This window comes from Scatophagus argus, chromosome 7 (genome assembly GCF_020382885.2).
Source record: "Scatophagus argus isolate fScaArg1 chromosome 7, fScaArg1.pri, whole genome shotgun sequence".
In the NCBI taxonomy this organism is placed as follows: Eukaryota; Metazoa; Chordata; class Actinopteri; family Scatophagidae; genus Scatophagus; species Scatophagus argus.
Window position 1 is genome coordinate 22,510,673 of NC_058499.1, and position 22,042 is coordinate 22,532,714.

General features: G+C 41.9%; 3 protein-coding genes across 4 annotated transcripts; 1 reads left to right on the forward strand and 2 right to left on the reverse strand.

The window, feature by feature from the left end:
- Positions 1-324: 324 nt before the first annotated feature.
- On the reverse strand, positions 325-7,675 carry znf319b (zinc finger protein 319b). Its single transcript, XM_046393807.1, has 3 exons — positions 7,309-7,675; positions 6,239-6,401; positions 325-6,139 (listed from the first exon to the last, which is right to left on the reverse strand). The coding sequence occupies exons 2-3, from the start codon at positions 6,241-6,243 to the stop codon at positions 4,273-4,275; spliced, it is 1,872 nt and encodes a 623-aa protein (XP_046249763.1). The 5' UTR covers positions 6,244-6,401; positions 7,309-7,675; the 3' UTR covers positions 325-4,272.
- Positions 7,676-7,973: 298 nt separating this feature from the next.
- On the forward strand, positions 7,974-11,655 carry usb1 (U6 snRNA biogenesis 1). Of its 2 annotated transcripts, XM_046393811.1 has the most exons (8): positions 7,974-8,086; positions 8,273-8,440; positions 8,724-8,863; positions 9,004-9,187; positions 9,634-9,687; positions 10,221-10,326; positions 10,635-10,715; positions 11,200-11,655. In XM_046393811.1, exons 1-8 carry the CDS (start codon positions 7,989-7,991, stop codon positions 11,305-11,307), a joined length of 939 nt encoding a protein of 312 aa, XP_046249767.1. In that variant the 5' UTR covers positions 7,974-7,988; the 3' UTR covers positions 11,308-11,655. The 2 variants fall into 2 exon arrangements, with proteins under 2 accessions (XP_046249767.1, XP_046249766.1); XM_046393810.1 differs by having other exon boundaries at positions 8,046-8,440.
- A 221-nt stretch (positions 11,656-11,876) lies between these two features.
- Positions 11,877-21,941, reverse strand: pla2g15 (phospholipase A2, group XV). The gene is made up of 7 exons (XM_046393809.1): positions 21,543-21,941; positions 19,458-19,614; positions 17,672-17,790; positions 17,375-17,473; positions 16,426-16,650; positions 14,192-14,304; positions 11,877-14,083 (listed from the first exon to the last, which is right to left on the reverse strand). Exons 1-7 carry the CDS (start codon positions 21,691-21,693, stop codon positions 13,682-13,684), a joined length of 1,266 nt encoding a protein of 421 aa, XP_046249765.1. The 5' UTR covers positions 21,694-21,941; the 3' UTR covers positions 11,877-13,681.
- Between the last annotated feature and the right edge of the window lie 101 nt (positions 21,942-22,042).

Consider the following 22,042-nt stretch of genomic DNA (forward strand, 5'->3'; position numbering starts at 1 on the left):
TTTGATATATCATTTAAAGGTACCCTGTGGAGTTTTTTGTAAACAAACACTTTTATGTTTACATTCATTATTTCTCACCACAACACGGCATTTACTCTTGTGGTCTAACACACATGCTAAAAGCATTTCCTTCATGAAACATTTGCAAGCAAGACATTTAAAGAATTTCAATTATTACTAGTAATAATAATCATATAATGTCTCATTTTGTGGTTGTACCATTTAACAAGTTATTTGTAAATGAGCTTCATGGAAGTACTGACTCTGATGAAAAACTGACCTTTGAATGTTGTTTTTTCCCCACTTAAATAATATCATGACTAATTTAAGTTAATAAATGAAAAAAAAAGTTTAATTTGTTAGTGCTGTGTGTAATTGAATGCTACATACATACATACATACAGTTAATCTTAGCATGAATTTACATGTACTGTACGTTGCCACAAGTTTCATTTCTTTTTTTCAACATCATTCACATAAACTACAGTACAATTTGAAAAGCTATAGGAGGGAACAGGGCTGTGAGGACAAGGAGGGGGGGGGGCACCAGTTCCCAAGGACAGAACACAGGAACTAACACAGCAAGCATGCAGAGAGCAAGAGACACCAGGGTCTGACAGCTTTATTCACTGGAACTGAAAAAAGAGCAGGGATGGTGGACTGGTGGGTGAACTGGTGCCTAAACTGACTTTTTATTCATAAAAACCATCAGTTAAAACACACAAGTGTGGATTTACTTAATCTGTGCTTATACAGGAGATTTTCCTCTCCTTTCCCTGACTGCTTATTGGATATGCTTTTTAAACACAGAACCTATGAAGAGGTAAAGAGCACAGTTCTCTATTTCACTTTGCAGTATTCTTAACTGTGGTCTCAGATTGGTCCATTAATGTTTGACACAGCTGAACAGAACACACAGGACAAATGCATGACCAGACATGAATACTAACAACTGAACCAGTGCTGCTGGGCTGGAATTGTTCTTCACACATGTTAACACTACACGTTATGCAAGGTCCTTATCCTGCACCTAGAGTGACTGGTTTTCCAGTGACTAGTGACTGGAATGACTAGTTTAGACTAGTCTGGCGATGTGTCAGCATCGATTTACAAATCAAAAGTCCTCAAGCATTTTGTAGAATCTTGGCATAGATAATCCAACCTTCACAGATTCCTGATGTGTTTTTGTTGTACTTATTCAACTTTTACACCACCTCCACCCTACAGAGTTCTTTGTGTAGATTTGGCATTAGAAACAACTGTACATTGTCAAAGCTCTATACCAGACCTAGCTCCCAAGGCCCTGGTCTCTCTCTCTCTCTATCCCTTGAGGAATATAGATATTCATATCAATTTAAAGAGTAATCATAAAAAATAGAAACAAATGTGGGAAAAAACATACAGTACTTCTTTACTTTAAGTCCAAGTTCTCAAAGTCTTATAATGCCAGATTTAGAAAATAAAAAAATACAAAAGCTGATGAAACCACCGCTCTGACCTTGCATGGTGATGATGATGGATAGAAACAGACAGCAGAAGAGGAAGAAGAGACACAGAGGCACTGTGCCCTCATTTAAAGGCTAAACTAAAATTACAAGCCAGAGAAAAATGTTACTTGACCTCCTCCATTTGTACTCAAAACTTTTCAATACTGTACTCAAACCATGAATGAACAGTGAAAAGGAGGGGGGGGTGGGGGGGTGGGGGTCAGGGGTGGATGGGGGGTGGTTCCCTTATGATCCGAAAAAGGAACAATGGCGACCACAGCTGACGTGTAAACCTACTTGTGTTCCAGGCTTCCTAAACTCAAGTAGAATCTCATAGCATTCCAAGAAGAGGAGGGTGTCATTCACTGTGGTACGAACCCATTCTGACAAACACAACGTCAACCTTAATGCAACATGTATCTTGAAAAACAGCATTAATATTTCCTTTCGAAACATGGAAAACACTTGGAAAACACAAAAACAGCTCAGACAGACCAGTAAGGTTAGTACATTAAAAAAAAAGGCGTAGGTCTGTTGAAACATTTCTAATACAATTCTCTACAGTCTGAATGTCCCTGTTTGACAGAATACTGTTTGTACATTCACACGCTCAAACACACACGCGCACACACACACACACACACATTAAGGGTTCTCTTTGAGACCCCCTGCAACATACTGATACAATCACTGAACAACAAAAGAGCATTTGTCAAAACAGTTCACATGGTAAAAAGTAGCAAGAATACAAAAACAGTTTTTACATATTGATTTTAAGAAAGACGAGTTCGGACATTTCCAGCTCACCTGGCGTAGCACACTCACACGTCCACAGTATGTACAGGCTGAGAGAGGAAGTATAACGTTGAAACAAGGACGTTTTCGGGACACTAAGGACAGTGATCTCTGGAGGAGCATGACAAGTATATTCAAATATATAGTTCTATGTGTCTGAACTGAAGGGTCAGACTGGTATCGATGATCAGGGCTTTTATTGGTTATTGTCCACTGGTTGGTAAGTCTACACACTTTAAGGATCAGGTTCTGCTTCATAATGGTGCTTCGGTACAAACAGGTGCAGCCGTGAAAAACAGGGCCCTGGCATACACCCACAGATATTTTATTTCCAGAATTATTTCACTATAGGACAAATCCTGAAACTCTCCCCACACAGTTTCCCTTCACATATGTTGAGGAGCTTACTGGCTGCTTCATAATTAATAAATGTAATAAAAATATTAAAACCCAGCAGGATGTGGATGCAGGGAGTTGGTTTGGGACTAGTCTGACTAACAAGTAGACTGCTGGTATAATCCTGCCATTGGCTGACCATTTCAGTCATCATTCTCCTCCCCTTTACTGTTACATTTCCAAACTGCTGTCACCATTTGACACAACAACCAGCTCAGAGAGGGAAACCTACATGCTGAAAATGGCGAGTTTTGAAGAAAATGTGGATGCAATAAGACAGGCCTACTTCGCTGTTACGCCAGGGCTTGCCTCCCCCAACACTATTTTGCAGAAGCACCATCGTTGTATCCTGACCTGAGTGCTGCCCAAGATGATCTTGATTGGTTTAAAGGAATACAAGCAAGGCAGAGTATTTTATTTCCCCTATATCAGAGTGACAATGGGTGCAGCCAGACCTTTCTCCAACTCTGACACAGAGCTAAAAGAAAGTGTGGAAATAGCTCTGGCTATACGAGACCTGTCAGGACCAGAAGGGTTGATAGTGTATTACTGGAGATGAAAACCAAAAAGTTATCCTTCAACTAACCAAAGACAAATATATTGGAATGGATGCGTGAATAAAACTCTGCAGTCTTCTGATACCAAACAGTGATGGCTGAGAGAGCAACAAGAGGACACAAAAGGAAGCAGAGAGGAGGCAAAAAGTGATAGGGGGAGGAACTGAAATGAAGGGAATGTCATTGGAGTGAGGGAGGAACGGGGTGGGGGGGTCTGAGAGGGTCTGAAAAGTCACTATGTTGGCAACACTGTGTTGTCAGATGCCCACAACTGAGGGAGGCAGCACGAATAGCTTCTTTTAGCACAAAAGTTTCAGTGATTGTATGGGCTCATATGTCATATTTGTGTTAAATATTTTGGCAGTAAATAAGAACTGTGACAAAAAAAACAAACAAACAAACTTGTGGCTGTAGCCCAATAGTCAAGTTCTAAACACACCCCTGGAACAGCTCCAGTTCAGGGGTGACAGAGACAGGTGTCTGAAAAAGGCCATAAATCCACAGCACATCCAGTGGCAAAACCAACCTGACCATGAGCAATGATGCACTCTGTCTATAGATCGCAAGCAAGCCTAAATTCAATAAGATTCTATGCCTTCACAATTCAGATTCCCATCAGCTGGTAGCATGACCTCTAAAACCCATAACACCCCTAACTTTTTTTTCCCTTCAGACTTACACTGACTTCATACATGGCCTCTCTGTAAAGTGGTTGTGCCCTCTTCACTGCTGCCTCTGAGAAAGAGGGGGGAAGGATAGGCATGACGAAGGAGAAGAGGTGGAACAAAAAGAAAAGTGTGTGGAGAGAAAAGGCCTCCTCTGGATTTTAAGGAATAACAGAGAACTGATGGTCTTTAGGCAGCTTAGTAAAGCAACAAAAACCTTATGTATGACTTGGGGGAATTGATGCATCTACAATAGCCTAGACTGTCCTGCAAATGTGGTGACAGTTAGGCTGAATAAACAGCCTACAAAGGATAAACAAGAAAACAGAAGTTTAGGGAAGTGTCTGTAGATGGGATAAAGTCTCCATGGGTTTATATGCACTGGGGCACAGCGTAACCCCCTCCATCAGCGGTGTGTTGCACTGTGTGATCCTGCAAAGAGCCCAAGTCACTGAAACGCTCACCACACCAAACACATTTGAACTGACCCTCTCTAGAGTGCGTGCTCTGGTGTTTGGCCAGATGCTCGCGCTGTTTGAAGCCCTTGTTGCAGTGGTCGCATTTATATGGTTTTTCCCCCGTGTGCACACGTCGGTGTCGGTTCAGGTCTGACGAATACTTGAAACGTTTCTCACAGTCAGGGCACTTCAGCGGTTTTTCCCGTGACGGGTCGCAACGGTGCTGGACAAATTCCGAAGAGGACAGGAAGCGCCGGTCACAGAGCGAGCATTTGAGGGGCTTCTCTTGGCAGTGAGAGTTTTGATGACGTTGTAATGTGGAGCTCTTCTTGTAGCCCTTGCCACAGACGTCACACTTGTACGGCTTGTCGGGCGAGGTATTAGATGTCTCGCCACACTTGTGTCTGAGAAGCTCTCCTGACTGGCTGAACTCTTTCTGGCATGAGGCACACTTGAACAGGTTGTCCATGCCGTGAACATGCTGGTGGTAAAGAAGATGAGAGGGCTGCATGAAGCCCTTGTCGCACAGATTGCATTTGAATGGCCTATCAGTAGGATCTTTGTGCGTGCGTCTATGACGCACCAGTGCATATTGCTGTTTGAAGCTCATCTGACACTCGTCACAGTGGAAGGGACGCTCCTCTGAGTGTGTGCGCTCATGCTGACGAAGGTCAGACGGCCGCTTGAAACCCTTACCACATGCGGCACAGCGGAACGGGCGAGAACCCTGCGGGTGGCAGGGGTGGTGAAGGAGCTCTGATGACTCTTTGAAGTGCAACTCACATAAGTTGCATTTGAACAAGTGCTCACCAGAGTGCACATACATGTGGCGCACGAGGTGGGAGCGGTGCTTGAAACTTTTTTCACAAACAGCACACTTGAATGGGCGTTCACTGCTGTGTGTGCGCTGGTGGTGCTGTAGGTGTGACGACTGGCTGAAGGCCTTGTCACACGTGTCACATTTGAAGGGCTTCTCTCCTGTGTGCACCCTCTCATGTCGCGTGAGTTCTGACAGGTGTTTGAATCCCTTCTGGCAAACAGAGCATTTGTATGGCCGGTCCCGGGCTGAGGGAAAAGGCAGAATAGATGAGCTACTGCTAGCTGACGCCCCATCACTGCTGGACTGCTGAGGATTATTTGAGTTTGGTGTGACGTTTCCAGAAGAACCAGGACGATAGGTCTTCTCACATATTGAACACTTCATTGGGTTGGTGCTGTTATGGGATGTATGGTGCTGGGCTAAAGATGTGAGTAGGGAGAATCCCATCTTACACACCCCACACACAAACGGTTTCTGCTCCACCTGAACACACTGATGTTCCAACAAGTCTGTCGCCTGGTGAAAAATCTTCATGCACTGGGTGCACTGGAAAGACCTGTCCTGGTTCACCATGCACTGGTGCTCATGTGGGTTGGCCAGGTGGGAGATATCATGTCCACAGGCCCCACACTTGTGTCCCCCCTCTGTCCCTACCTGTAGGGAGGTCTGCTGGGCCTGGGTGGGGTGCTGCTGCTGACCATGCTGCCCGCCTCCATGCTGCTGACTCCCGCTGTGTTGTTGGCCATGCTGGCTGTGCTGTCCATGCTGGGTCTGTTGCTGCTGCTGTAAAGATGTAGCATCCGGCTGCAGGACAATGCCGTACACAGCACAGCCCAGCGCGTTCTCAGCTCCTGGAGGGATGGTGTGGACAACTTGAGGTGGAGCGACTGCATGCTGCTGCCAGGCCTCTGTCATGCGGGCTCTGGTGTAGGGATTCAGTTTGGCAGCCGGTGTGGCCCAACTACAGTAAGAAAGGAAGACATATTTGTTATTTGACTATATTTTAAACAATGCACTTAAGGCTTCCAAGTGTGTTGAGAAAACAGAACAAGAAACTCACTCCATTTCAACAAATACCACTGAAGAACAGCCAAGTGTGCTTGGTGAAGGGGCTGTGACGGATGATTTAATGACAGGAGCAGTGTCGCACAGAGGAGAACAGCTGTGTGGGGATCAGACCTGTGTGGAGAGACTGGTGAAAATTCTTGGTCTTCAAGTGGTATCTGTATGAAGAAGAGAATAAATGTAAATCAAAATATGAAGAGAACAGTCAGCAACAACAGTGTTTTTAGGGTTACGCCATGGGCTCCAGTATTAGACCAAGATTGAAAATAATATTTATATACCAAAATGCTTTCTAAAAATATATAAAGACTACAGATTTGGTTTTGAAATCCTGCTCCATCAACTTTAGGAGTCAGTTATACTCTCCCCGTGTAAATTCAGCAGAAAGACACTAAAAAAAACTCATAATATTGTAGGACATGTTGCAATGTTTACAGCTCCTGGACGCCAGGATATGTAGTCTGCCTCTCCAGGTAACAAAAGCTGTAGTGATTAAAAGGCACGACTATTATCCATAAGGGACAAATTCATCATGCATAAGAACAGGAGTAATCTGAACAGTCTTCCCATAGTTTACGCTGCGTTTTACATGCTGAAAGCACCCAACGGCAATGAAATGTAATCGTTAAAAACTTGAAAATTTGCAGCATCCATGAACGCAGAAACAAACAGCAAGTGAGCACTCATTAACATACACACTGGGACACAAACGCTAAGTTGTATATTAAAGTCTTTAATACACTGGTTATGTAGTCCCACCCCGCCTATGCAAAAATCCAAATGCTCAACGATTCGCTGCTAAAAAAAAAAAAAAAAAGAAAAAAAAAACTGGAAGGCAGCGTCTGCGCATCATAACGTTTTCGTCTCCAACCAAATTTTACTGTAATCAGGACTGGTTAGCTAGCTAGCCTAGCCGCTTGCTAACACAGCCACAGAGGCACAGGAAAGAGCTAACGTTAGCAGCTTAGCCACGGGAATAAATATCATAGAAGCAACCGCTATAGCGATACGTTTGTTAGTGAGCAGTGCGTGTAAACTGTGGTGAGAAATTCCACAATTTCATACCTGGAGTGTCCATTCAAGCCCACCAAGGACTCCCGATAAAATGCCAGTCTGTAGTATGTTAGCTGCTCCCCTAGTAACGTTGGGTCCCTTCTTCTCATCCACAAACGGTGCTCGGATGCTCTGTTGTTGTGGGCCAAAATATGGGTTCTGCGGTTCATTAAAACGGGCAAAAATACTCCCGCGATCTCCCAAATCACCCCATAAACGCTGTCGTTTCACATATACATTCACTGGCTCCTAGGGCACCCGCTCGGCTCGCGAAAAGATATGCATTTTGTTATAAATTGCTAGCTAGCTTTCGGCTAGCCTCTGAGCCTCTGCCCGCGCACGGGAACATGAATATACCAAGAGTTAATTGGCATGCTCACAACACACAGACACACGCCACACACACATACACACACACACACATGCACGCCCCCCGGCTTTAATGAAACAGTCATGCAATAGTACTGTCATTTACCACATCTAATCACGAGTAAAATGTTTTGGTGACTGCTTCTAAATCCAAAATATGAGCATAAATAAGTAATGACATTGTTTTCTAGTTTCAGGTGAACCCAACACATTTTAAATGTGACATTAATTTTCTTTTTGGACAAATTAAGACATTTAAGAGAACCTTTTAAGACGAGCAGGCCACAGTATACATAAATCACCTGTACACAGGTTAATCGTTTATGTGCCGTTCACGTATTGTAGCAACCAACTGCAAAGGGGAACTCATCAGAGGCGGGGTTGTGTTTCACTGGGACCTAAATCATTATTACAATCCGCTGTTTACATCAGAAGCGCAGAGCTGTGTTGAAGATATGGCGATTGATTGACGAAGTCGCATGAAAATGCGTTTAAAAGCCGAGCGAAAATGTTTGCTTTCCCTGTGTTTATTAACTATGTTAATAAGTCGGCTTTTTTAGCTAATTAACGCATATATGTTCGATATGTTCTGACACACCACGCACAGCAGGATGTTGGTCGGCTACAGCAGCAGCTCGGAGGAGGAAAGCGAGACGGTCGCAGCTACCGCTCAAAATAGAAACTGCTCTCGAAAGTGCCTAGAGGAAGATGATGGTAACGATGGCTGCCCGGCGGGAAAGAAACCCAAAACTGGAGAACAGGTTCCGAAAACAAGGTGTGGGAGGAGTTGTGAGGTGCCTCTCTGTCTTATTTACTGACACAGAAAAAATAAACTTTTCTCAACTTTAATTGTATGACTAAGAGATCTCATTAAGATGACAAATAGACCAAACTTTAGATGTAATTTACTAATTGGTAATGGCCACCGCCCTGCATGATAAACGTACTGAGACGGCATTTTAAGGTAAAAGTTAGTTGAATTTTCAAGCTATGCAGCTACTGGCTTCAATAAGAAATGAGATGATGTGAGCACCTCGGTACTGGGCTGTTTCCTGCAGGCTGCCCCTTCCTGGTTGCCTGTTGGCCATGTTTCCAGAGGAAGCGGACCCACAGACTGACGACAGTGCTCTTCATGGTGGACGCATACGCTCCTTCAAACACGAGAGAGGCAACTGGGCCACCTATGTTTATTTACCATGTAAGACCGACACGCTTTAACTGTTGGTGATTTAGAGTCACATCACTATGCGTGTTATCCAAGTATGATTTTGGATCATTTCTTTAACCTGATGCCTTTCTTGTGGGGATATTTCTCTGCCTGTCTCGTCTCCACATCAGACCATCCTGAGGAGGAGTTCAGGGAGCTGTTGGAGGAGCTGCTCTCAGTAGCAAAGGCTCATGGTGTGGTTTTGAGCGCTCAGGAGGAGTTCCACCTCAGCCTGTCTCAGACTGTGGTGCTGAGACACCACTGGATCCAGCACTTCACACAGAGCCTCAGAGCAGGCCTGGTGCACTGCAAGAGGTTTGCTAATACTGAATACACATACACAGGATGAGTTGAGTTTGCAAGCTATTTCCAGGGTGTGTACCGATGATCATCAGCTGGTGGCCCGAAGCTTCCCGTCTGGTTCACATAACGTTAATAAATGTTTTGTAAAATTTTGGTCCATGGAAAAATGTAGTTGGTTAGTTACAGTATGTACTCAAAGTACATATGCTGATGAAATTAAACAACCCGTATCACAGAAGACAAGGTGCCACGTCAAAAGGAAAGTAAACAGATGAAAAAAGTGTACTTATCAGTGTATTACCATAAATGTAACTCTACCATAACCAACTCAAGGCAAGACAAATAAAGCTCTCCGACACTAGAGTAGGTGGAATGGTAAAGTAAATTAGGAGAAAATATGAAAATTTCATGAGAAGCTGTCTATAGTGGAATTTTCATTCTGTGTTTCCTTTTGCCAGGTTTGTGTGCTCAGCAGAGAGACTGAAGGTCTACTGCAATGCTGAGAGAACCAGGTACAGTCATTAATTGTCTCCTTGTCATAGTCCAGATATATGATATATGACTTTTGGGTGTGGTGGAGTGATTAATGAGAAAAATACCCCCCCCCCCCCCCCCCCATTAGCCGACTGATGTGCCCTTGAGCAAGGCACTTAACCCCCCCAATATGCTCCCCGGGCGCTTGATGCTGCCCACTGCTCCTGTGTGTGTTTCACTGCATGTAATTTGCCGGGTGTTGCATGTGTGTGTTCAACTAAGGATGGGTCAAATGCAGAAGACGAATTCAGTGTGTGTATGTAAAAATATATATACTGTCAATAAAGTGATTCTTCTTCTTCTGACTTGGTCATTGGCCAAAGTGTCATAAACTAAAAACTCTCCATGTGGCACATGCTGTTCAGTTGTTACTGCTGCCAAAGTGTATCTGTCAGAGCCATTTTTATGTGTCTGACTCGTGGTGCTCTCCTGATGCGTCTGTTTTGCTTCTCTTCGCATCACGTCTTCGTGGTCCAACTGCCTGTACGTGTTTGTCTGTTGTCCTCTGCAGGACATTTTTGGGGATAGAAGTGTCTACTGGACATGCTCAGTTGTTGGACCTGGTCCAAGTAGTGGACAGAACAATGACAGAGTTCCACCTGGACACCTTCTATAAGGTCAGGGTGCAACACATTTGAACAGACTAATTGATTTTATCTGCTGGTGTCTGCAGCTGGACAAGTTTGTGTGTCCCTCTTGATTTTAAATTAGCCTTTTCCTCTTATCGAAGTGTTGATATAGTGGCAGATATATAGAATCTGATATGTTTAGCAGTGTGGTATAATTTGTTGCTGAAAGGATTATCAGTGATTAACTGAGAGTGAGTCATTGTTTTGCCTTTAAAATTATGAAAACATCATTCCAAAGAATATGGAGTGCACACATTAATGTCTACTTCCACAATGTTCCCTCTGGTGTGTTTTAGGATCCGTCTTTCCACGTGAGTCTGGCTTGGTGTGTTGGAGACATGACAGAACAGATGAAGGAGTGCATTAAGGAGCTGCAGGTACTGAGAAGTCTGCTGTCTATCCATCCTATCAGCTTCACTCTAATTGACTATCAAGTCTAAATCATATACTGGCAGTGCAGTGTATTGGATATTAGTTTATTGCAGCCATATCGTTTTAAGCATAGTTGTTGAAACTGCAGCATATAAATGCCAAAGATATGAGTGAGGTAATTTATGAAGTTACATAGTCTGTCCACCAGAGGGCACCGTTAATACATGATGCCCTGTTCAGGTCCTACTTATTGAATAACCAAAAAAATTAAATCTGTATGTTATTGTTAAAAAAAATGACTATACTGACTATTCAGTTAGGCTGTAATTAGGATTTAGATTCCATGAGTGTTGTGAGGACTCATGTGACAGCAGCTAAATTAATGTTGGACACAGAAGACATCAGTTGGCTTCAGTAACAACAGTTTTGACTGAATGACCTGCATAGAATCTACCAAATGTTTTTTTTTCTCTGTTTTTCACTGTTAAGGGACTAATTGATGAACATGAAGAAGGACCATTTGTGCTAAGGTTGGACTGTGTGGAGCTGCGCTGCAAGACAGGAAATAAAACCTTTCACTTCCCTCTGGAGCCCTGACACTTGACACGTACATTTACAGCTGGCCGACAATAAATGTGATAGGGCTAGGGAGAGAACTGAATGATACGATTAAGGCCAAAACAATAACATTTTCAGAGTATCACATCTGTGTCAAGTACAGGAGCCATGCAGGACTAATCCAATCCAATGCAGCTGCTATTAAAGTGTTGGCAGAGAGGATGTAATCACTGTAATCATCATAATCACTGCTAACAGATATGCAGCATGTCCCAACAAAGACAGTCAAGGCTAACTGGCAAAAATAAGGAAAAATATATGATGTTACTGTATTTTTTTATGTTATTTTTAATACTGTATAGAAATAAAGCTGTTACTGTTTCTGTATTAAGTGTTTTTATAGGGCTCAGTATTATTGTCGTGTTAACACATTGGTTGGTTGGCGCCGACAATTGTTTTGTTTTTTTATGAATTATTTTTAAAGTGTTGCTCACTAAAGAAAACTGCGTTTGATGCGCGATACAGTGACTGTCGGCGTTGATTAATTGATGCGTTAACTTGCCCAGCAGCCCTAGTATTTTTACAATTAAGATGCATGTGTGAGAAGCTGTACATTTGAAAAGAAGCTGTGGATTTAATTTTGTCACCATGTGGTTTCAACGCGCAGTCATATTTTCCATTTACCTCACTGACATGTACAAAGAAGAGGCAGTTAAAATGACTTGCACTATCAGATCCTGAGGCTCTGGAAGGTCAACACCACTTTCAGCGTCTGTGCACTTTACTGAATTAAAACATGACAGATTATTATCATCATCAGCTTTAGAGGTAAACTATAGCCCAAAAAATAAAATATATTTTTAACACAGCATGAATGTAGAATATACCAGGTGAACTTATGGCATAAAGAAAAATAAATGGCTGAATATATGGAATATTTGAAATATTTACTCTACTGAAGGCATCACATGTTTGACACACACATCTGATAGTTCACAGCAGATATGAGTATATCATCTTGGTCTGGCCCAGAGCAGGCTTGATGGCACAGTACAATCACTCAGGTCAGAGAGATTCTGGATGCACGCTGACGAGGACAGGAAGTCGGATTTTAAACTCTGCGTTCAGAACTTTTCAAGTCTATCTGAACAGAAAGAGGATACAACAAACAGGCAAGAAAATTATATACCATAAAACAATAAAAGTCTCCTCATTTATCCTCATCTAAATCCATCCTGTCTCTGCACCTGATCCAAACCGAAATTGGGGGAAAAATAAGTATAGAACCAAAAAAGTGATGAGAAAGAGCTTAACATAGTTGAAAATTACAACATGAATGCTAAAAAGATCATTTGGACACTTAAAAACATCATGCCACTATATGAGCTCCATGTTTTTGGATGCAGCAAACAATCGTGAGCAGAGTTTCAAATGAATTTGTTCAAACTCTTAAAATAATTTGATTTCAAAGGTCCGCCTACTAGATTTTCTGGCACTTTGACCTACATCTCATTTGAGTTGAAATTTTTGATCAATTTGTAAGTTCCACTGTTGAGTGAAACAAACTCAAAAGAAGGATCCGACTCACCTCACCTTCACTCGATCAAGATGGTGAGATGCCGTTCAAAGCTCCTGAAAATGCTAATTAGTGAACTCTGAGTTCACGTTTTATGGACCTTTGTCAGTTTTGTACAGCTGTTGAAAAAGCTTTTTGTTTGACCGTTGAGTTGCTTCAACGTGACTAAAATCAACTTCCGTATCCAAGGTACGCTTTTAGTCTCTCAGCACACAACAAAAAGTCAGCTCAGCTGCATGCAAACAAACAAACAAAAACACTAGAAATGAAATAGAGAAATTATGCACAGACAAAGATGCGAATGCAGTGTGCGTTTTAGCCAAACAACATTAGAGTTGAAGGAGTTCAGAAATCTCTTTCACAACATTAATATAAAGATCCGACTTGGATTAATAACTCAGGAGGTGGCACAAACAGTATATCCCTGGTTTTTGACCTGTACGTCCACATAATCTTTATCACAATACCATGAATTTAACTGGTAAAATCTCAGGGTCTTTGTAACCTGAGACTGATATAAAAGTCTTTGTATTTAGGCTTACTGAACAGTAAACAACCTGACATTAACATACGTCGTGTGATTACAGCTATAAAATTTGTTTTAAAACTTTGATTCTGCAATTGGACTACAAAATGTCAATACTTGTTGTGGAGAACTGGGGCATGTACAGGGAGAATATTTTGGCAGTCACTGTTTGAAAAGACAGGCGAGATGAATCAGTCCAAGTCTGTCTTTCACATGGCTGTGCGTAGAATTTAAATAATACAGTGTGTGGCTGTGTGTGTGTGTGTGTGTAAGAGACTAAAGCCATCTTCCTGCTCGGCTTCCTGCCAGCATCACGGAGAGAACAGCACAGTCTTGATGTAAGCCACGGTCGTGAAGTTCAGCAACATGGTCACATGTTCGTTCCCTGGAAGCTCTTTTAACGTCACAGGCTGTTTTTGCTTCCCTACCCAACGCTTGCACTGCATTCCACTTCGCAGGTTCACGGTCCCATCCCCGTCGCCGTACACCACGGTGGGCTCCACATCAGGGAACTTGTCAGAATAGTGGAAGGCCTCCGACGTGGGGACGCCGCTGCCGTACAAGCAGTGGACGGCCACGCCGGGGGGCGTGAGGTCGGTCACCAGCGGCTCCGTGTCCTGCCGCATCAACCAGCCGTCCTCAAAGCCGATGTCTGAGTAGAGGCGCTTGTAGTCCAGCACAGTGTAGTTTCTAGCAGGTGTCTGCACCAGAACCTGGTGATGGATGGGGTAAAAAAGTTTCTCAGTCATTTGTAGACACGGAAAATATCACTACTTTACCAAATGGAACAGATGAAGACAAACACACACGCACACACACACCTGATCTTTGGGCCAGGTGTGGGCGTAAGGGAGCAGCCAGGTGGTTGAGACAGCAGAACGTTGCTGGGAGCGAATCTTCAACGGGCTGATCACTGGGATGCGGTCATTGTCACCTGAAGGCAGGGAAAAGAAACCAGTAACAGAGAACTGAAAATGAGCTTGGAGTTTCCAGCCACAAACCCAAAACCAAGGCGCTTCACTGTGTGGCTGCTGTAAATAAAACAGCTTATGTCTGAGAGACACTGACATTGCGTGTCAGGCTTGTGATATGAAGTAGTCCAGCAGAGAAACACAGGGAGGATGACAACAGTTCCTGTACATCATTGAGGCTATTACACAGGCTGCCCTCATCACGCGTCAGCTTCCCACTTTGATGACTGCAAAGGATGACGAGCCAGTAAAGAGTTAAGGTGGCACCATGCAGTCTTATGTTTTCTTCAGTGGCAAATAACAATGAACTAAAGGTTTCTAAAAACATCTTTTAAGCACCAGCATTAGTGGATTTGGTCTCAGCTGCTAAGAAACAACTGTTGAATTTTGTACTCATGTCTTGCTCCCTGCATCGAGCAAATCACAAAGGGGGTTTGAAAATAAATAAATAAATGAATGCACAGTGTCTCTTTATTAAGCCATGGACAGTCCTACCATCCCAGAATGAAGTTTTGATGACAGAGCAACATCTAAATAACACGCTGGCTTTAAGTATTAGGTTTACACATGTGCAGTAGTGCTCGTTCTTTTGCACATTTATAAACTGTAAAATCTCAGACTACTGGATTAGAATGGATTTAGCAGACTTTTATTTTGAAGGGTACAGGTAATGTGTACATTGGCTCACACCTACTATTTGTAAACCCATCACTAAACAACACAAGCTGTAACTTAACTTCCATTGATAACAGCTTAAGACGGGCAAACTATTTATTTATGTAATGCTAGCTGCCAATCCTTTTAAAATGAGCGCGTTTATATGGAAGCTCCGAGAGGCAAGTGAAAATTTGTGATCCAAGTTTCACCCAAGTTGCTTTCTCTCCTGCGTTTATGACTTAAGAACAGGTGGAATAAAAGGTTTCGTCAGGATAAACTTTCAAAGTTCCTTTTTATTTCATCAATGAAACAGGTTGGGAGAAATGATTTGGATTTTTCTTTTTGGTCAGAATTATTAATTATTAGAATTTATTTTTGTTTATCTGCATCACTACAGTATGTTCTGAATAGGACTTAAAGTATTCATATACTGTGTGTTAGCAGGTTATTTATTTTGATTATTTAGTTGTACTTTATGGGTGGCATGGTGGTGCGGAGTTTGCATGTTGAATTTTACTTTATTGGCATTTGGTAGTTTGAGGTGTTTTGGGTTATTTTTTTGCAAAGCAACTTCAGATATTCCTAATTTAGATAACGATACAATGATATTTTATCAAATGCCATATCAGATGTGTCAGCCATACTATATAAGGTAGTGAACATTTGTTTAGCCAGGTGGTTCCAGGAGCTATGTGACAGAGCCTGAAGGTAGTAAGTGTAAATATTTAGTAAGAGCTAATCTCGACATTTTTACAGCTTTACAAGCTGTTTTAATTCAGTTGTGCCTAAATTCCAACTGAGTTAATGATCGCATCATAATTAAGCTAATTTTGAACTTTCAAAGATCTGGTCTTATTTCCTATTTCTTTCTGTTTCCTAACAATATTTTACTTTTTATTTAAATGTGTTCTAATGTAGAAATCGCAACTTTCCGGCAAACTTTGTGTCTTCATAGGAAGATGAGCATCTTGTTTATATTAGGAAATGTATGCATTGCACTTCTTCACTTCTCCTTTTCATTCTAGACTTCCTTGAAAGGTTAGGCCTGCTGTTCACGCAATTTACAGCTAATGTTTTCCCAGTATATTAAGTGACTTGAATCAAGTGTAAAGTGCAGGGCTGCTGTGCGGTTTGCACTGCTAAACGTGTACTACTGAGTCTATAATGCTGTTACATCTTCACATAAATCATTTATGCAAGTATCTCATGTTTCTCTATTTCTAAGGGTATAATTAATAATAATAATAAAGAAATAATAATGTTTTTCTTGTTATGACAATTTATTTGTAATTTTGGTGTGCATATTATGCTTTCTTCTTTCTTCAACTCATTCTGAACATTTCCCAGGGTGCCAGAGGGATGTCTAATAAAAAGCATAATCTGAATTACACTAAATCTATTTATATAATACTGGTCCCATTTCTTACCAGAGGTGAGCACACGAAGGGTCTTGGCCACCCCCGCCCACGGTGGGCCCAAAGCAATGAAAGCTTTGATGTATTTGTCTTTCCAGGCCTGTGGCTGCTGGTTGAGGAAGTACAAGGTGTACATGTTGCCCATGCTGTGAGCAATGAGCACCACGGGCCCACCAGCCTTCTCCGCCATCTCTTCAATCATCCGCTGCAGCGCCAGAAAATACTCTTTATTCTCATCTGATAAAAGAAAAACAAAGAAGATGAGGAAACAAAGTTCCCCCACTGGACCTCCTGTGAAATTCCCTGCATTTCCATTATTATGCTGGAGTGCTTCCAAGCCATAATATTTGATTCTTTCCTGGTTGGGAACCAGAAGCTCTGACAGGTGTGGACCAGGTGAAAAATGTGGCCTGGTGGGTAAAACTCCCCACACTTCCCCAGGTTGTTTAACCCCATTTTTCTCAACTTCATTGCATAAACCACGCCTTCACAATAAAAGCCAAACAATTCCACGTTTGGCAGGAACACTGTTAAAAAGCATATGCTCACATTTATATCAAGCATTATTTAATTTGTTTTATTTCCACATACCACAGACAGTCACTGACACTGACTCACAAAACTGAACGATGCTGGTGTTTACTTGGGCTGAAAATGATTCTTTATATTCCTTCAATGCTGATTTAAGCACAGAAACGCAGGTCATGGCTACAATGACCCCTTCAGTTTGGTTCTCAAAATGCATCTAGTATGCTAATGCCCTTGTTCTTCTGTCCTACATGAGCTAGGACTACAGGCTACATGAGCCAGACGTGTCTCACGTGTTGTAGTGGGATCAACTCTCGAGCCTTGTGAAAACCATAAGTGCGTTTCAGGGTTCATCATTCATAAGACAGAATAAAGGTTCAGGAGATGAATCCCTTGCTGTAGACATCAGGTTCATGTGAGTGTTTCTGCTTACTGGGGGCTTTCCTCCAATCATATGGAGCTCCTCTGACATCATCATCTCTGGTGTAGCCCCAGTCCACCAATGCCTGCACTATAGTGAAGAAATACATGCCTAGGAGACAAACAAACACGCACAAAGAGAAGAGAGGGGGGAAAAAACATTTCAGTCTCTTACTAAAACAGTGACAAAAGTAACAATCTGATTCTTCCATCTTTGTGAGGACCAGTTTAGACCTTAAGAGTGGAAACATTTTATGGACATTTTGCCCAGTTCTCACAAGAACTGTTTGGTTGTCGACCTTCAACTCACCCACACTGCGTTTGCTCGGGTCCAGATACTCCAGCGAATACGTCTGTCCGAAACCTGGGACACGGATGTCCACACCCGGTGGGGATGAGGTGGCATGTGTGGTCTTGTTGTAGATCAATCTACACACACACACACACACACACATTGAGAACCTGATCAATGTTGGTAGGCAACATTTCACTTCCCAATTTAATTCACCACTACTCTTAGTTGTGTGGAAACAACTTCCCCAGCTGTTTTTTTGTTTTTTGATTTCATGCAGATGTGAAAGAAGATGTCTGGGTTTGCAAAGCAGAACTGAAAATTTGAATATTTTCAAACTACAATTAAGCTTTGATTTTTAAAAATTACAAATTAATGTTAGATAAATATACTAACTGGATCTTGGGCATTTTCTAAAACTGTGTAAATTTTATTGACCAATATTTTTGTTGAACTTAGAAAAACTAGCACAATTTTGCCTTAATTTACCACAACATCTGTAAACTATTTCACTAAACTTACAATCTGTGACCCAGACAGATACATTTCAAGTAAGTTCACTTAGCCCGATGCACCTAAACAAGTACAAACCTGTAGCTTGACTCATGTCTCACTAACATACTTTAAGTCTGTCATCAAAGTAATGTCAGTTCTAGTGAGATCATGTCAGTTACTTGGCTTAAAACGGGGCTTGGTTCTGAATTACTTGGCTTTGAAAACACCTTTTCTAGTACAACTGGTATGTTAGCATATGGTGGTTCACATTAAAAAGCACAGATATTACTGTGCAGCTCTGGATCTTGACCAAGACCTTTCAAGATTAACTGAATAAACTAAAATATGTTAAATATATTTAGATCATATAGATCATCACTGAACACATTTTGCGGAAAATTAGTCATGCAATTTAATCCCTGGTTTCAAACTGCATTATGTTCAAGGTGAGCTTTAGCTACTTTGCAGCCGCAATAAAAATGTGCTGCTTGCAGCCGCAGTGTCATTCCAACCAGTCATCTAAGTGCAATCATATGATCAGCCAGTCATATGAGTGTTGATCATGGCCTCCACTCCCTAATCACGATGCCTTCATTTCAAAATAAGAGCCCATCATGAATCAAGACAACCTAGTCCAAGATCAGAAAGTCAGTCCTCTCATTGCAGGGGAAGTCAGAAGCCTTGATTAGAGAAGGCACATATTAAGAACAAGGACCAGAGCAATAATTCAGCATCATTGTAGAATGCTTCTCTTTTTAATTACATCATGACAAAGTTCTCATTTTGAGTTTTGTAGCTCACAATTCTCATGTCATTCCCATCATCATTAGAGGTCCACTAACAAGGCATATGATGACTAGCATGATTAGTGGGATAGCTAAAATAAAGGCTCACTCAGTATCCAACATGGAAGTCTTTTTTAGCTGACTGCTGAGGTAACTTTAAAGGAATGCTATCTCACTCTTTGTTTCCTGTACTGCTTTTTTGATAAATGGACGGTTCAAGGGTCAGTTTATCCAGTGGAGGTCAACAAGTGTTCATGGAAAGTCAAACACGCCTACGAAGGTCATCGCACCTACCTTCTACCTACTCCCTCATCCTATGTCCAGCACTTCCAGGAATATGCAGTTTTCTCTGTAAAGAGTGTGCCCAATAAAAACCGCATAGGCAAAATAGTTTGACCTATTTGGTCACTGAAACATACCACGCTGATAATGACATGATAACAAGTCATCTACAAACCTTCTACAAGAGAAGATACATCTTGTGTATTTGGTGAGGAGGGAGGGAGACCCATGTCATGTCATACCTTATGTTGTCTATCCAGCAGTCTATGGCCACAGGGACCAGCAGCTCCAGGTTGAGCCACAGAGTGAAGAAGGAGTCGGTCTTCTTATAGCAAATGTAATGGACCACGCTGGGTTTGTCGAGCTTCGCCTCCAACTGGTTTCCCAGATCCCCTGGAACTACAGCGAATCACATAAACAATGGGTCACATATCTGCAACACCACGGTCATCGTAAGATTGTTCAAAATGGCATAAAAGCTATTGTACTTATCACAATTATTGTGAATACATATTACAATTAAATCAAACAGCAGAAACACCTTGCTCTTCAGTCTATACGATACTTAAGTAAATAACTGTTATGATGGACGCCGTTTAGCAAAAGCACACATTTCTAAACACTTTTAAACTGGAAAAAGGCAGACAGCTAGTAAAACTTTTGTGCATCAGTGTTTTTAAGAGTGAAACTAACTAGGCATTTTAGACACTTCTATAGTACGTTCTAATGGCAGAATTGCTGCACATCATAATTAGATATAAAAGAGTGACACTGATATGTGCATGTGCTGAAAAGGGCCTAATTTCTCCTAATCCAAAATTTTAAAGAATTTACATACACACTATCAAACTGAAAACTGGTTGAACACCATTTAGTCCAAGTGTGAATTTTATTTAAAATAGCACCGTGTACTGGAAAGAATCTGACACTGAGATACGTGTCATGATACAGGGGTTACGAGTTACTATATTGCAGAATTTTGTGATAATGTAATTAAAGCGATATATTGTTTCATAGGCCTATGTAGTTTGTGAGCAATATGTGCTCACTTTTTCCTGTCTCTCATGTTGTTATGTTTGGAGAGGAAGAGTCAAATTGGCTGAAGATAGATTACATCACTGCTATGTAGCTGTCGGAGGGAGGGGTGGTATTAAACACAAAGTGAAGCCATAACTCTTCTCATGTAAAACTATGAGTTAAGAATCAGCAACACATCATATCACACTACTGCACATATTCCACAGTTTAACCACAAGCACAAACAAACAGCAAGGGCTCAGTGCTGGTCAAGCAGTTTACACACAGTGTTATCACACACACATAAAAACAACAGAGGCTGTAAGTTGTAACTAAGACAAACACAGATAAGATTCCTCTAAACTCAAGACCCTTCGAATGATGGAGTAGAAGGATAATTGCAGTCTATGTAAAGCTCTGAACCCAGATTAAAAACTTATACTATAAACACTTCTTTGTGGGTTCAAACAAAGTCTAGAATAAGACTAAGATAACAGGTCTGAGTATCCTGCAGTGCTTGACAGCCGTATGAAGTTCCAACTCAGTCATATGACCAGAGGACTGCAGGCTACAAACAACCCCGTAAACATTAACGCGGGCGCACACAAGGACGGAAGACCAACTTGCAGTATGTTTGGGGAGGGAAAAAGGCTGAAATGTTTACTAAATCTAATATATACATGTCAACATTGTGGTCATTTGGTGACTCATTTTTGATAATCCTCGGTACACGTGTTCTATACGCCCGGCTAAACTCCGGCCACAAACATCGTAATATTAAGGCGCCTTCCCTGACAGTGATAGTAAATCTTCAACAAGCGATGACTCAACACATTTTCCGAACCGATGGAAACAACTTTTCGACACAGCACAAACCTAATACTCGAAACGACATTTCTGCAAATAAAATTCGACAAACAATCTGATAAACCCGCTCTCCACGACGAGTCGCTAGCTGTTAGGTGGAACAAAAAAAGACAAGGAGCGACAGGCCAAACATGTGTAAAAGTTTAAATTTAATCGACGTATGTGCAAGTTGAATGAATACGCTATACCCGAATTTAAGACTGGCAAAATACTAATTTGAAAAGTGCTGAATCTTACTGTAAGTTTCCTACAGCATTTCCGTCAAGCGAAAAGATTATGAATTGGTTTCATTTTGAATGTAGTTTGGCCTGTCTTGAGCATCGTTCACCATCGCTAGCTGTGAATGAGCTGGCTTCGGGGGTTACGAATTGCGCTGTTATTTGGCAACACATAGAAAGATGAACAAGACTAGAAAGACTGTAAAACACGAAGAAAACACTTACTAATGACCACGGGAGGTCTAAGGGGCTGACAGGGCTTGTCGCCAGCACATTTCTCCAACGGTCTCCCACTGCTCCGCGCCGACAACAACAACAATAACAAACCGGCTTGGAGCAGCGAAGAGAAGGCGGTTATCCGGTGCCAAGCCGCCATGGCTCCTTATATCTCATAGCCAAGCGGCCATGGTTGCCTCCTCGTGAGTGTAGATCTGCTGCTGTTTGGGGTTGCTGCCAAAGCCCTCTGATGTTACTTAAAGCAATGTAAACGTTGACAATGATCAGTGGCCAAAAAGCTGGCGATCACGAGGTCTAGATTACGGAACGATCCACCCGGCAACGTAATTCCAGCAATCAAGTCAAAAGTCATCGACAGCAGATGTAGTCCGACGGACGCCGAGAGTTCGACTTGATTTGTACCGGATATAAACTAATCAACCCTGCACGGATAAGGCAGGTATAGAAAATGGATGGATGGATGGATAAACTAATCATTTAACGACAGT